Source organism: Alexandromys fortis, unplaced genomic scaffold, assembly GCF_014885135.2.
Source record: "Alexandromys fortis isolate MF-2015 unplaced genomic scaffold, M_Fortis_MF-2015_v1.1 scaffold_161, whole genome shotgun sequence".
Lineage (NCBI taxonomy): Eukaryota > Metazoa > Chordata > Mammalia > Rodentia > Cricetidae > Alexandromys > Alexandromys fortis.
In genome coordinates, this window is record NW_026068073.1 from 1,292,009 (window position 1) to 1,306,211 (window position 14,203).

General features: G+C 46.3%; 1 protein-coding gene across 2 annotated transcripts in view; it reads right to left on the reverse strand.

Annotated features, from left to right (window-relative positions):
• The window catches only part of Tsks (testis specific serine kinase substrate), a 37,310-nt gene that overhangs the window by 4,783 nt on the left and 18,324 nt on the right, over positions 1-14,203 (reverse strand). Inside the window, exons 3-8 of one of the 2 annotated variants that reach the window (XM_050121410.1) lie at positions 4,267-4,362; positions 4,001-4,084; positions 3,108-3,191; positions 2,249-2,535; positions 1,319-1,513; positions 725-898 (exon numbers count right to left, since the gene is read on the reverse strand). In XM_050121410.1, coding sequence (XP_049977367.1) covers positions 725-898; positions 1,319-1,513; positions 2,249-2,535; positions 3,108-3,191; positions 4,001-4,084; positions 4,267-4,362 — 920 coding nt within the window. Of the gene's footprint in view, positions 1-724; positions 899-1,318; positions 1,514-2,248; positions 2,536-3,107; positions 3,219-4,000; positions 4,085-4,266; positions 4,363-14,203 lie in introns of both variants that reach the window. The other variant, XM_050121409.1, reaches the window with a different exon arrangement.

Genomic DNA, 14,203 nt, shown 5'->3' on the forward strand with positions numbered 1-14,203 from the left:
CCTGTCTCTGAGTCCAGGTGCTGGGATTAAAGGCATGCATAGCCATATCCACCTGTCTCTGAGTCCAGGTGCTGGGATTAAATGCATGCATAGCCATATCCAGCCCTGCCTATTCTTTTTTTTTAAGATTTATTTGCTTATGTAAATGGCTGTTTTGTCTACATGTAGGTTTGCACATCAGAAGAGGGCATCAGATTCCACGGGACTACAATTAGAGACGGTTGTGACCTACCACGTGGGTGCTGGGGATTGAATCAATTAAGAGCAGCCAGTGTTCTTAACGGCCTTCTAGCTCTCAACCCTATTTATGTTTGTTTTCTGCCATATTTTTAAAGACAGGGTCCTTACGCTGGAGTTCCTAGATTCAGCTCGACTGGCTGGTACAGGGATTCTCCCAGCTGCTTGCAAGGCAAACACTTTCCTGACTGAGCTCTCTCTCCTGTCCCTGGTATTACGTTGCAGGTCACTGAGAGCCCACCCTCATGACACGCTAACCTTCTCACAATGTGCTGGAAGTGCACATGATTTTCGCTTTCCACAGAAGCCAATTCTTACCATGTGGGAAGGGTAGAGAAGTTGTTCCCACAATGCAATAGAATTCTCACTCTGCAACCCACAGAGATACATCTTACAATGGCAATGTGTATCCCACGATGAGGGCTATACCCCTCATCTCACAATGGCAATGTGTGACCCACGATGAGGGCTTTACCCCTCCCCGTACCTGGCACAGCGGGCACAGAGGCCTTGGGTAGACCGATCCAAGTTCAAGACATGGTCAGCTCCCCTCCGGGAGTTCTGAAGTTGCCGCCCCAGCTCCTCCAGAATCGGCTTCACTGGTCCCAGAACCTCTAGTTCGCTCCTGAGTGAAGCCATAGACGCGGCTGATCTCTCCACCCTGAGATGGGAGAGCAAGCAATATGGGTAGCTTGCAATGTCCAATATTAGCCTGGATCCCGAGAGAGGCCGCCTTTCGATACTATAGACCTGCCTGTCCTCTACTCCAGTGGGGTCCTCCATCTCCTCTAGGAGTAGGAGCTAGGGCTTCTGCTAGGCAAATGGACTACTGCCGAATCATGCTCTCATTCCTTCTGGTGGATCGCAGGGACTCTACCCCAAAGCCACGCCCTTAATCCATAGCAGGGGTGTTTTAGGCAGGGGCTCTACCACTGAGCCACACTTCCACACCCTCAATGGGGATTCTAGGCAGGTTCTACCTCTTGGTATGGGTCACTTAGCCCCAGCAGACTGGTCAATCCTTAGGTTGGTTCACTTTCCCATGGACCCATGTCCCCTCCAACACCTACTGGGCCCTTACATGGTGCACAGCTCATCTGCCCGTCCTCGCAGCTCCTGCAAGTCCCGCGCAGACTGTGCCTGCTCCCGCTGTGCGCGTTCCCACTGGCCCAGAAAGCCATCCAGCCGGCCACCTAGGCCACCCAGCAACCGCAGGGCTTCCTGCACTGCCCCCTCCTCCTGATGCCACCGGGCTGCCAGTGAGGACACCTCCCTCCTGCGGGAATCAGAGAGGGAGAAAAGATGGGTATAGATCTGACCAGGCATGCCCCCAGCGACTTCACCCCAAACAGATCACCCAGTTATTCTCCCTCCCTCCCTCCCTTCCTTCCTTCCTTCCTTCCTTCCTTCCTTCCTTCCTTCCTTCCTTCCTTCCTTTTCTTCCTTTTATTTTTTTAGACAGGTTTTCTCCGAATAGCCCTAGTTGTTCTAGAACTTGCTTTGTAAATCAGGCTGGCCTTGAATCATAGAGATCCACCTGTTCTTCCTCCCAAGTGCTGGGACTTTTTTATTCTTTTTGAGACATGGTCTCTCTATGCAGTCCTGGTTGTTCTGAACTCTATGTAGACCAGGCTGGCATGGAACTCACATAGATCCTCCAGCCTCTTCCTCCCCGTGCTGGGACTAAAAGTGTGCGCCACTATGCTCCGTCTTTTTCTTTTCTATGTGTGTGCTAGGTTAGCCCTGTATCACTGATGTCACCACCCAAATCTTCTTCTAGGTTCTGCTGCTGTCCTCACTCGCCCAGCTCCTCTAAGCCCCATCCACTTCAGCCTCCAAGTCCCTCCCGTATCAAGCTTTTCCAATCCTCCCTCACCTACCGCAGCCCCTCCGATCCACTCCCGCTCTCCTTCCCGCTTTCATCCAAACCCCACCCTCCACGTTCCACGGAGGTCCCACCCTTTGTTTAACCTGAGGCCTGGTCCACCCACCTCCTTCAGTCCCCGCCCACCTCAGCTCCTCCAGGCCGGTGGACACCTTCCGCAACTGCTGCTCTGTCAGCGAATGTCCCTCCGCTGCCCGGAGTGCCATGCCCCAGGTACTAGAGGTCAGGCCTCGCGGCCGCGGGGGCTCCTCGGGGCTGCCGGGCGGGCCGGAGCACCCCTGACTTGGAGTGGCAGAGCTCAGGCCACGCCGGGAGATGCCGGCCTCCAGCTTTTGCTCCAACTCCTGCAGCTCGGCTTCTTGCCTCCGTGGCGTCTCATCCTGCAGTTGCTGCTGGAGGTACCTTAGCTTCTCCTGGGCAGGAGAGGACAATGAGTCAGGGTGTCCGGCACCCTGTCACCCTTAGTCACCTGCACCTTAGGGATCCACAAGACTGCAAAGTAGTGTGGGAAGAGGAAACTGGGAAGCATGCTTGCCTTCTAACTGGCCTCACTGCAGCCATTAGGGGAGAGACCGTTTACTCTAAACCCCTCTGGCTGTTTCTAAGACTGCAACCAGCCTACCCCCATCTCCTGCTCTACCTGTCAAAAATCAGTCCTTCGAGACCACGGCAGGCTTTCTCGGCGTTTTGTTGGGCAGTAAGCTGGCACGTTTCATCCTAGAGCCCACCCACCAGGGACTTAGAGCTTACGTCTTAACTTCCTGAGGCTCCACTCTGGTCCCTCCCACCAACCCCTCTTTGGCTCCTCCTGTGGGTCCTCCAGTCCACCTCAGAGCTCCACAATCAGGTCCAAGCCGCCTCAGCTCTGGCAGCTCTGGACGCTCTGCACTCCTGTCCCTGCCCTCCCCAGCTCCACTAACCCCCATCCCTAGGCTCCACCCAAACTTTTTCCTAGTTTGGGACCCCCTCCTCACAGCCTTCTTACCTCCAGCAAGGCAGAGTTCTGCTTCAGGACGTTGGTTTTGATTTCAGCGTCTTCCACTGAGCGGGTCACCTTGCGGCAGTTCTCCTGGGTCAGGACATCAGGGCGGGGGCCCTACCTTCCCATTCCAGTTCTGCCCCCACCTTCAGCCTAGCTGTTTGCATAGCACCTGCCCCGCGTGGGATGCAACTCCTCCCCAGCCCCTCTTCCTCCCTAGCCAGCCTGTGCTAACCCTTCCCGTCCTGTACTAACCCCATCCTGTGCTAACCCTTCCCGTCCTGGCCTAACCCTTCCACCGTCCTACTACTCCTGCGCTCCTTTTGTCTTAAGTTTTAAGATTTAAAAGATTTTTTAAAAAAAAATATTTCTTGAGCGGGGCAATAGTGGTATATGTCTTTAATCCCAGCACTTTGGAAGCAGAGGCAGGTGAATCTCTGAGTTCGAGGCCAGCCTGGTCTACAGAGTGAGTTCCAGGATAGCTAGGGTTACACAGAAAAGCCCTGTCTCAAAAATAATAAGAAAAAAAAGAAGAAAAAAATTCTTGTGTTCTTCCGTGTATGCGTGTTTTGTGTTCATGTATGTATGTGCATATGTGTGTGTCCAACATGCATGCGGTGCCCATGGAAACCAAAAGAGCCCTGAGAGGATCTCACTTACCGCTGGCCTCCAAGTCCTTATGTAGCTGGAAAGAGTCTTGACCTCCTGAGTCCTAGAGCCCAGCTTCAGAATGCAGTTCATAGGTGTGTTCTACCGCATTCAGCTTAATGGCATGCCGGGATTGAACCCCGGGCCTTCCTACATGCTAGGCGAGTGCTCTACCGCCTGAGCCACACCCGGAGCCCCCATGCTCCCTTCCTCCTCTCTTTCCCCAGCCCAATCCTCCCACAGCAGCTCACCTTCAACTGACTGCAGTAACCCTCCAACTCTTCTGCCTCCTGCCGCCGCCGCTCCAGATTCTCACTGAGCACAGAGCACTCGCTCTTGACCATGGAAGGGAGGCAGTGGGGGAAGGTTATAGGGGGAGCAGGGGCTTATCCTCCGCGGGGCTGGGCATGCACTACGGGGGGGAGGGGAAGGCTCCAAGGTGGGAACTTAGCACTGGAGGAAGGGGCCACACAGGAGTGCGGGGGTGGTGGGGTACAGGGATTCTCCAGTCTCACACCTGCAGAGTCTGAATGTGCTGATTAACCCTTGTAGTCTTTTCCTTTAAGCTGGTGATGGAGTCTTTGGCACGCACCAATCCACTGTTGACCCCACTCTGGAAAAGAGTGGGAGACGTGTAGTCCAATACCAAGAAAACAGCTTGGTTTTGCTCTGGAAGGGTATGTGGCTTTGGTAAAGGATGGCACCCTTGGACTTAGTTTCCTTGTGTGGGAAAGCCAGAGGCAGACTGATATTCTTGACCGTGCTCAAGGAAAGTACAACGGGAAGACAGTTCAAAAACCTTGAGGCAAATGCCTGAATCTCCCTGTTGGGGATGGGGTATAACTCAGTGGTAGAGCCTCTGCTAGAACCCCCAGTGAGGGGCTGGGGTGTGACTCAGTGGTAGAGTACTTGCCTAGCATGCACAAGATCTTGGGTTTGAGCCACAAATATGTATCCATAAAAGCCCTCCTCCTTTCTCTCTCTTCACTCTCTGGAGTAAAATCAACAACATCTTGGATCATCACACAGACACTGAGATTTGTTTCCCAAGTATGCGTTCTTCAGCCTCCTCAGCACCTCTATCTAGTCAACATGCTTCATTCTTTTTTGTTTTGTTTTTGAGACAGGGTCTCACTATGTAGCTCTGGCTGTCCTGGAGATGTCCCTGCTTCAGCTTCCTATTTATTGGGATAACCGGCAAGAGCACTGTGCCCAGCTGTCTCCACTTTGAAGACAGTCTCTACTGGGCAGGGATGGCGCACACCTTTAATTCCAGTTCTTGGGAGGCAGGTGTATCTCTGAGTTCAAAGCCAGCCTGTTCTAGAGAGAGAGTTCCAGGACAGTCAGAACAGTTACATAGAGAAACCTGGAGTAGGAGGGCCTTCAATGTGTTACTTTCATTGGTTAATAAAGAAACTGCCTTGGCTTTTTGATAGGGCAGAATTCAGATAGGTGGAGTAGACCGAACAGAATGTTGGGAGAAAGAAAGCAGAGTCAGGCAGATGCCATGAAGCTCCGGCCCAGGATGGATGTAGATTAGAATCTTCCTGGTAAACCACCACCTCGTGGTGCTACAGATTATTAGAAATGAGTTAATCAAAATGTGAGAATTAGCCAATAAGAGGCTGGAACTAATGGGCCAGGCAGTGTTTAAATGAATACAATTTCCATGTAATTATTTTGGGTAAAGCTAGCCAGTGGCCGGGAGCTGGGTGACGAGTAGCATCTCGCTGCTCCTTTTATAACAGAAACACTGTCTGAAAAATAAATAACTAATAAATAAACAAAAACAAAGATTATCAGCAAAATGGCAGTGGATGAATTCTAAAATCCACACTTCCATAAGCAGACTAACAGAGCAGAAACACCCTGAGGCGCTCTCCAACCCTCTAGAAACTGAGGATAAAATGGGCCAGGTATGGTGGCACACATCTATTATCCTGGCACTTGGGAGGTGATGCTCTGGGGAATGCTGGCTGCCATGTCAACATTTCCCTATGGAGAAGAAGGCCATGTGACCAGGAGGGGAGCCTAGGTCTCTAGCCAAAGGTCAGAAAGGATTGAAGCGCCCACAGGGTGCAATGTCTTGGTAGGGCCATCAGATGAACACAGCTGTAAGCACAATGCTGACTCCTCCCATCAGAGGACCATAGTGCAGTGTTTTATTCTTTTTTTGGGGGGGCACCACCCAGCTCCCAAATAAATCACACATGGAGGCTTATTCTGTTATGAATGCCCAGTCTTAGTTTGGCTTGCTTCTTGCCAACTTTTCTTATCTTAAATTATCCTGACTACCTTTTGCCTCTGGGCCTTTATCTTTCTTAATTCTGAATATTTTACTTTCCTTCTTACTGTGTAGCTGACTGGGTGATTGGGTCCCTGATGTCCTCCTCTTATTCTCTTGTTCTCCAAGTTCTCTCTCCTCCCGGATTCCTCCTATTTATACTCTGACTGCTATACCTGCCTGATGTGGTGGGATTCCCCTCGGTATGCTGTGAATGCCATTGGTTAATAAGGAATCTGTTTCAGCCAGTGGCTTAGCAGAACAGAGCTAGGTGGGGAAAACTACACTGAATGCTGGGAGAAAGAAGGCAGAGTCAGGAGAAGCCATGTAGCTGGAGACAGATGCCAGAACTTTACCCAGTAAGTAAGCCACAGCCTTGTGGTGATACACAAATTAATAGAAATGGGTTAAATTAAGATGTAAGAGTCAGTTAATAAGAAGCTAGAGCTAATGGGTCAAGCAGTGTTTTATTTTGTGTGGTTATTTTGAAAGTCTGGGTAGCTGGGACTGCACAAGTGGTGCCCTACAACAAATTGGTGCCAACGTGGCCAACTAAAATCCACTTAAAACCCAAGAGGACTTTGAGAGGAATTCTGGACACTAAAAACCAAGGTTAGTTGCATTGTTATTTTTCTGAATGGGCTTTGCTTGCTGGTGTCATGCTGCAGCTCCCTTAAGAGAGGTTTTCCTGATTCAGCGGTAGCAGAAAAAAAAACATGTGGTTTCCAAACAGCAGCTTTCTGGGCCTTGCTGCCAGCACTGACTCTGGCTCTTTCAGGAGGCTGAGCACCTAAGTGGGGTGTGTAAGCAGTGGGTTACAATCTGCTTAATGATGCGACATAGACCCGCTGCATAGCTAGAACTGGGACAGTGTGCTTGACTCTCAGAGGCAGCAAATAGGTCTCTGCCATGTCAGAATGGGCAGAGTCAACAGGCAAAGCAGCCTTAGTACTAGCCAAGCCATTTAACATTTAAAGAAGTGATTCTGGTCATAAAAGGATTACAGATGTACAATAAAAATAAACTCAGATGAAAAAGACCTCTAAATGGGCCACAGTGTTAGATAAATGTATGAAGGCTTGGGAGAGAGAAGAAAGAGTATAGAGAGTTATAAAAAGAGGTAAATTGAAGCCTGGCAGTGGTGGCGCACACCTTTAATCCCAGCACTTGGGAAGCAGAGGCAGGCAGATCTCTGTGTGTTCAAGGCCAGCCTATTCTACAAGAGGTAGTTACAGGACAAGCTCCAAAGCTACAGAGAAACCCTGTCTTGAAAAAAAATTGAAAAAAAAAGAGGTAAATTGTTTTAAAAAAATAAAGCAAAGTCTTTAAAGAGACAGAGTACATCTGCAGAAAAAGTAATAGAGTAAGAAAAATAAGTCATGGGGCTGGTTTCAAAATTTGGGTCTCAGGATCTGTTGCTTTGGAAAAGAGGTTCTTCTTTTGTTTCCACAGAGGATGAGAACCTGTGGATTTCTTCCAGACTAATGTGGGTTGACGGACTAAGAGCCCCCAAAAGGTTGCAGTGAACACCCCCAAAGATTACTTTGCCCAACAAAAAGCAGGAAGCAGTTTGGAAAGAACTATGCCCAAATTCCTAAATATGGTTTATAAATGTTTATTTACCTTTAAAGGGGGATATGCTATAGAGATTTGCATTGGTAAAGATCTTGGTTAATTGATACAAATTTAAGGTAGTTTGTTTTATGTATATTTTTGCTCTTGATTAAGGTATTGTGTTTGTGCAGCACAGTTAAAAATGTAATGTATAGCCAGGCGGTGGTGGCACACGCCTTTAATCCCAGCACTCAGGAGGCAGAGGCAGGCAGATCTTTGTGAGTTTGAGGCCAGCCTGGTCTATAAGAGCTAGTTCCAGTAGCAGCTCCAAAAACTCCAGAGAAACCCTGTCTCAAAAAACCAAAACCAAAAAATGTAATGTATAATTAAGAAATATAGGTTAATAGATAATCATTTATAACAGTTAAGCTTGTAATCATGTTAGATTTTCTAGGTGTACAGAGATGTATTCCAGTTGGATAGGCATTCTTTAAATCTTTCAAAGACTACAGAATATGGCATTTAAAATATTTAAGAACTTAGGCCTTTTCATGGCAGTGAGACACATCTGCTCCTGGCAGCTCCAATAAATTCAAGAGGAAAATGGGCACTGAAGAGGCTCCTCCTGGAATTTCCTAGCCATTTGCGCAAGAAACTGCTCTTGCCTGGACTGCTTGATGTTTGCTGTATGAACAGGACAAGCAGGACCCACAGAAGAATGACTGCGAACTTGCCTAAAGGTGAGACCATCCTTTGGGGTTCTTGCTTTATGAAAGAGTCTACTAGACATTTTGCAGGACGCAGAAAAAAAGTGACTGACAAAGTGCCAGTATAGGTGGCACTGTCTTTGAAATTTCCTGCTTCATGGAGAGTCTGTCAGATACTATGGGACTATAGGCTGAAGACAGATGTCCCAATGGTACAGAAGAACTTTGGGAGACTATCCAGGCAGTGAGATGTCTCTATTAACTCTAGAGTTTTGGGAGTTCCTCTCAATGCACTTCCTGTTTACTTGAGTAATATTATATCCTTCTGGAGCCTTTGATGAAATTGAAGAATTTAGTTATAGTTATAGTTTTCCTTAGTTATAATGAAAGATAAAGTAGATATAAATGTTGTAACTAATTCTTGACACCTGTCTTGTTATATGTACTTTTACTATGTTAAAATTATTTAAACAGAAAAGGGGAGGTGATGTGGTATTCCCCTCTGTATGCTGTGAATACTATTGGTTAATAAAGAATCTATTTTGACCAATGGCTTAGCAGAACAAGGCTAGGTGGGGAAAACTAAACTGAATGCTGGGAAAAAGAAGGCAGAGTCAGGAGAAGTCATGTAGCTCTGCCAGAGACAGATGCAGGAAATCTACCTGATAAGAGCCTTGTTGTGACACACAGATTAATAGAAATGGGTTAAATTAAGATGTAAGAGTTAGTCAATAAAAAGCTAGAGATAATGGGCCAATTGATTAATATAGTTTCTGTGTGGTTATTTCAAGAATCTGGGCAGCTGGGAACACACAAGCAGCCTCCTACAACACCCACCTGTCCTTGGTCCTTCTTGCTCTTGAGTCATTTAACTCCTCTTTAAAAAAAATTATTTATTTATTATGTATACAGTGCTCTGCCTGCATGTATGTCTGGCTAGAAGAGGGTGCTAGATATCATCTACTGTTGCGAGATATTGATTACACTGTGTAAAGATAGGGTGCTATGATTTTAGCTTAATAAAAAGCTAAATGGCCAATGGCTAGGCAGGAAGTATAGGCGGGACTTCCTTACAGAAAGAACTCTGGGAAGAAGGAAGGCAGAGTTGTCAGCAGAGGAAGCAGCAAATTCAGGCAGCGAGATGAAATCCACGAGCCACGGGGCAGCATGTACATTGATGGAGATGGGCTAATGTAAGTCATAAGAACCAGTCAGAGACAAGTCCAAGCTAAGGCTGAGCTGTCATAATTAATAAGATTTGGGAGCTGGTGGTGGGACAGAGAAAGAGTCATTATATATGGCGTCAAATGTGGAGACTCAAATAGCCAAACACCAAGCCTAAGAAAGCTAAAAAAAGTTTGGGGGGCTGGAGAGATGACTCAGAGGTTGAGCACTGGCTGTTTTTCCAGAGGTCCTGAGTTCAATTCCCAGCAACCACATGGTGGCTCACAACCATCTATGATTAGATCTGGCGCCCTCTTCTGATATGCAGGTACAACATTATAAAGAATTCTTTTTAAAAAGTATGGACAAGGATTCAGATGTCCTGCAGTCTCTCAGGGTGGGCCAGTGCTTGACGTAAAAAGGCAGAGCTACTGGCTGCTGTCCAGGCTATGCAACCAGCACGATATGTCTGTGCCATGCAGTAAGCCAAGCAACGTGGCAGCTAATTCAGCAGTTTATGATTTGTTTCATGGGGTCACAGAAGCAGGTTCAGACACAGAAAACCTCTAAAAATGTACAGTATGTTTTAAAAATGTACTAAGAGTGAGCACACACCATGCTCATATTTCTGGGTCTGGGCTGCCTCACTCAGGATGGTTTTTTCTAGTTCTGTCGATTTGCAGGCTAATTTCCAAGTGTCATTGTTTTTTACCCCTGATTAAACTCTAATGTGTGTAACTGTGTCACATTTTCTTTATCCATTCTTCAGTTGAGGGGCATCTAGGTTCTTTCCAGGTTCTGGCTATTACAAATAGTGTTGCTATAAACATAGTTGAACAAATGTTCTTATATGATTGAGCATCCTCTGGGTATATGCCCAAGAGTGGTATTGCTGGGTCCTGAGGTAGGTTCATTCCCAATTTTATGAGAATCCACCATACTGATTATCATATGTACTCACTCATAAGTGGATACTAGCTGTAAAGCAAAGGACAAGAAGCCTGTAGTCCACAACCCCAGAGAAGCTAAGCAACAAGGAGACCCTCAGAGAAACATATATAGATCCCCCTGGGAAGGGGAAATAGACAAGATCTCCTGAAAAAATTGGGAGCATGCAGATGGAGGGAAAAAGGAAGGCGGAAGGGGAGGAGGAGAAGAGAAGTGGGGGGCGAGAACTTGAGGGAATGGGATAGTCGAGATGGAGAGAGGACAGAGATGAGAGCAAGGAAACAGATATTTTGATTGAGGAAGCCATTATGGGGCTAGCAAGAAATCTGGAACTAGAGAAATTCCCAGGAATCCACAAGGATGACCCCAGCTAAGACCCTAAGCAATAGAGGAGAGGGGGCCCGAACTGGCCTTACCCTGTAGTCAGATTGATGACTATCTTAAATGCCACTATAAAACCTTCATTCAGCAACTGATGGAAACAGAGGCAGAGACCCGCAGTGGAGCACTGGGTTGAGTTCCCCACAGTCCAGTCAAAGAATGGGAGGAATGAAAATATGAGCAAAGAGGTCAAGACCATGATGGGGACACTCACTGAAACAGTCTACCTGAGCTAATGAGAGCTCACCAACTCCAGCTGGACAGGGAAGGATCAAACTAGACCCTCTGAATGTGGGTGACAGTTGTATGGCTGGGGCAGATTGTGGAGCCACTGGCAGTGGCACCAGGATTTATCACTACTGCGTGCACTGGCTTTTTGGAACCCAGTCTCTTTGGATGAATACCTTACTCAACTCAGGTATAGTAGGGAGGGCCTTGTTCCTTCCACAAAGCAATATGCCTTACTTTCTTTGAGGACTGGATGGGGGTGGGGCAGGAGCAGCTGGAGGGAATGGGAGGAGGGGAGAAAGTGGGAACTGGGGTTGGTATGTATAACGGAAAAAGGTAGTTTTCTTTTTAAAAAAATTTAAAAATATAATAAAAATGTATTTAGATGCTGAAGAGAAATAAAAAGAAAATGCGTATAGATAGTCTTAGAAAATAGTTTAAAAATAAAGTCTTTAAAGAGAGATTAGAGACCATGGTGGCACACACCTTTAATCTCTGCACTCAGAAGGCAGAGGCAGGTGAATCCCTGTGAGTTGGAGGCCAGCCTGGTCTACAAGAGCTAGTTCCAGGACAGCTAGAGATGGAAGAAGGTCATCTGTCTATGTGTTACTTTCATTGGTTGATAAAGAAACTGCCTTGGCCCTTTGATAGGACAGAAAATTAGGTAGGCGGAGTAAACAGAACAGAATACTGGGAAGAAGGCAATGAAGCAGACGCCATAGCTCTCCTCTCCAAGATGGACGCAGGTTAAGATCCTTCCCGGTAAGCCACCATCTCGTGGTGCTACACTCATTAATAGAAATGGGTTAATCAAGATGTGAGAGTTAGCCAGTAAGAGGATAGATATAGTGGGCCAAGCAGTGTTTAAAAGAATACGGTTTCCGTGTTGTCGGGTATAAAACTAGCCTTGTGGGAGGCGGCTGGGAACGCAGCCCCGCTGTGCCTTCCACAAGCTAGGACTGTTAGGGAAACCCTGTCTTGAAAAACATAGCGAGAGAGAGAGAGAGAGAGAGAGAGAGAGAGAGAGAGAGAGAGAGAGAGAGAGAGATTAGAGTAATATAAAAATAAAGAAGCCACATAAGGATGGGAAATACACAGGACATTTGCATCCTGTATGTTGTTGTGTTGACTTGGAATTTTTTGCATGCTGATGAGCAAATGGTAGCTGCTGAGAGACATCAGGTTATGGAAGAGACTGCTGAACTAAATATCCTGTATACTTTAGAGAAGTCTTGGTTCCAGAATGGAAGTCAAAAGATATATTGCTTCTGGGCAATGGTGGTGCATGCCATTAATCCCAGCACTTGGGAGGCAGAGACAGGCAGATCTCTGTGAGTTCGAGGCCAGCCTGGTCTACAAGAGCTAGTTCCAGGACAGGAATCAAAAAGCTATGGAGAAACCCTGTCTCGAAAATCAAAAAAAAAAAAAAAAAAAAAAAGCTTGTCTGTTTTCAGAAAAGAAGGACCAGACATCAATACATACAAATAGCCCAGGTAATCCAGCCTCTCAATGCCTCTGCTGCAGTTTCTTCAAAATTCTGGATCCAGAAAAGTTTCAAAGCTGCTAGCTGAGATGAGATGGTCCTGTCTCATGCATTACTCCAGCCTGGACTTCAGATAAGCCCTGCATTTTCCCATTACACAGAGACTGGACAAGTGACACAGATAGCTCTCCCAGGATTTATCATTATGTCAATTTTCTCAGGGTCCCCTAGAGACACTGTCACCTCTAGACAACAGGAAACAGTCTAGAGAACATGATGCCCACATTTACAAGAGGCAGGATGGATGATGTTTGGTCATTTGATGGGTTGTGGATGTTTGTCACTGTTTAAGGGGGTTGGTTACAAGTTGTTATTGGTAATGGTCAGGAAAAAGGTGAACAAAGGAGATTAGATTTGGGGATCTTGTTCTGAAAAGCAAAAAGGGGGGATATAGGATAAAAGCATGGATAATTGAATCTACTTTCAAAATGAAAAATAAATACTAGTCCCAAATGTTTTACATTGGTGTAAATTTTTATATATTGATACAAATTTAAGGTTATTTTGTTATACTGTACATATGTTTCTACTCTTGTTTAAGACACTGTACCTATGCTGCTCATTTTAAAATATGATGTAAAGTTTTAGTCCTTAAAAGCTATTTAGGATAATAAAGAAATGCAAGCTAGTACTTAGTCATCTATAACAAACTTGTAAGCCAGGTGGTGGTGGCACACTCCTTTAATCCCAGCACTCAGGGGGTAGAGGCAGGCAGATCTCTGAGTTTAAGGCCAGCCTGGTTTACAAGAGCTAGTTCCAGGACAGGCTCCAAAGTCACTGAGAAACGCTGTCTTGAAATGAAGAAGGAGAAGAAGAAGAAGAAGAAGAAGAAGAAGAAGAAGAAGAAGAAGAAGAAGAAGAAGAAGAAGAAGAAGAAGAAGAAGAAGAAGAAGAAGAAGAAAAGTTGGCTCTTGAGACAATACCCATGTTTTGCAGCCTGTGTGAGCCATGTCCTGCTCTCTCTTGTTCCATCTCTCCCATATGTTACAGTCCTGTCCTTTTTCCTTTCTCAGACCTTTTTCCAGCCCTTGTCTCTTTGCATATGCTGTTCCTGGTGGCTGCAATGTCTTTCTCTGTTTTTCTGCATGGGGAATACCTTATTTCAACTTCAAGGTTCAGCTTGTGTGGTGTGGGACAATTGTCTATATTCTGTCAATTATGCCTTAAATAAATGCTGATTGGCCAGTAGCCAGGCAGGAAATATAGGCAGGACAACCAGACAGGAAGTAGAGGCGGGTCAATGAGAACAGGAGAATTCTGGGGAGAGGGAAGCTCCCTCTGCAATCCTGTTCAGACACAGAAGAAGCAAGATGTGACTATGCCACTGAAAAAGGAACTGAGCCATGTGGCTAAAACAGGTAAGAATAATGGGCTAATGTAAATTATAAGAGTTAATAAGAAGCCTGAACTAATTGGCCAATCAGTTTATGATTAATGTAGACCTCTGTGTGATTTCTTTTTTTTTTAATATTTATTTTATTTATTTATTATGTATACAATATTCTGTCTGTGTGTATGCCTGCAGGCCGGAAGAGGGCACCAGACCTCTTTACAGATGGTTGTGAGCCACCATGTGGTTGCCGGGAATTGAACTCAGGACCTTTGGAAGAGCAGGCAATGCTCTTAACCACTGAGCCATCTCTCC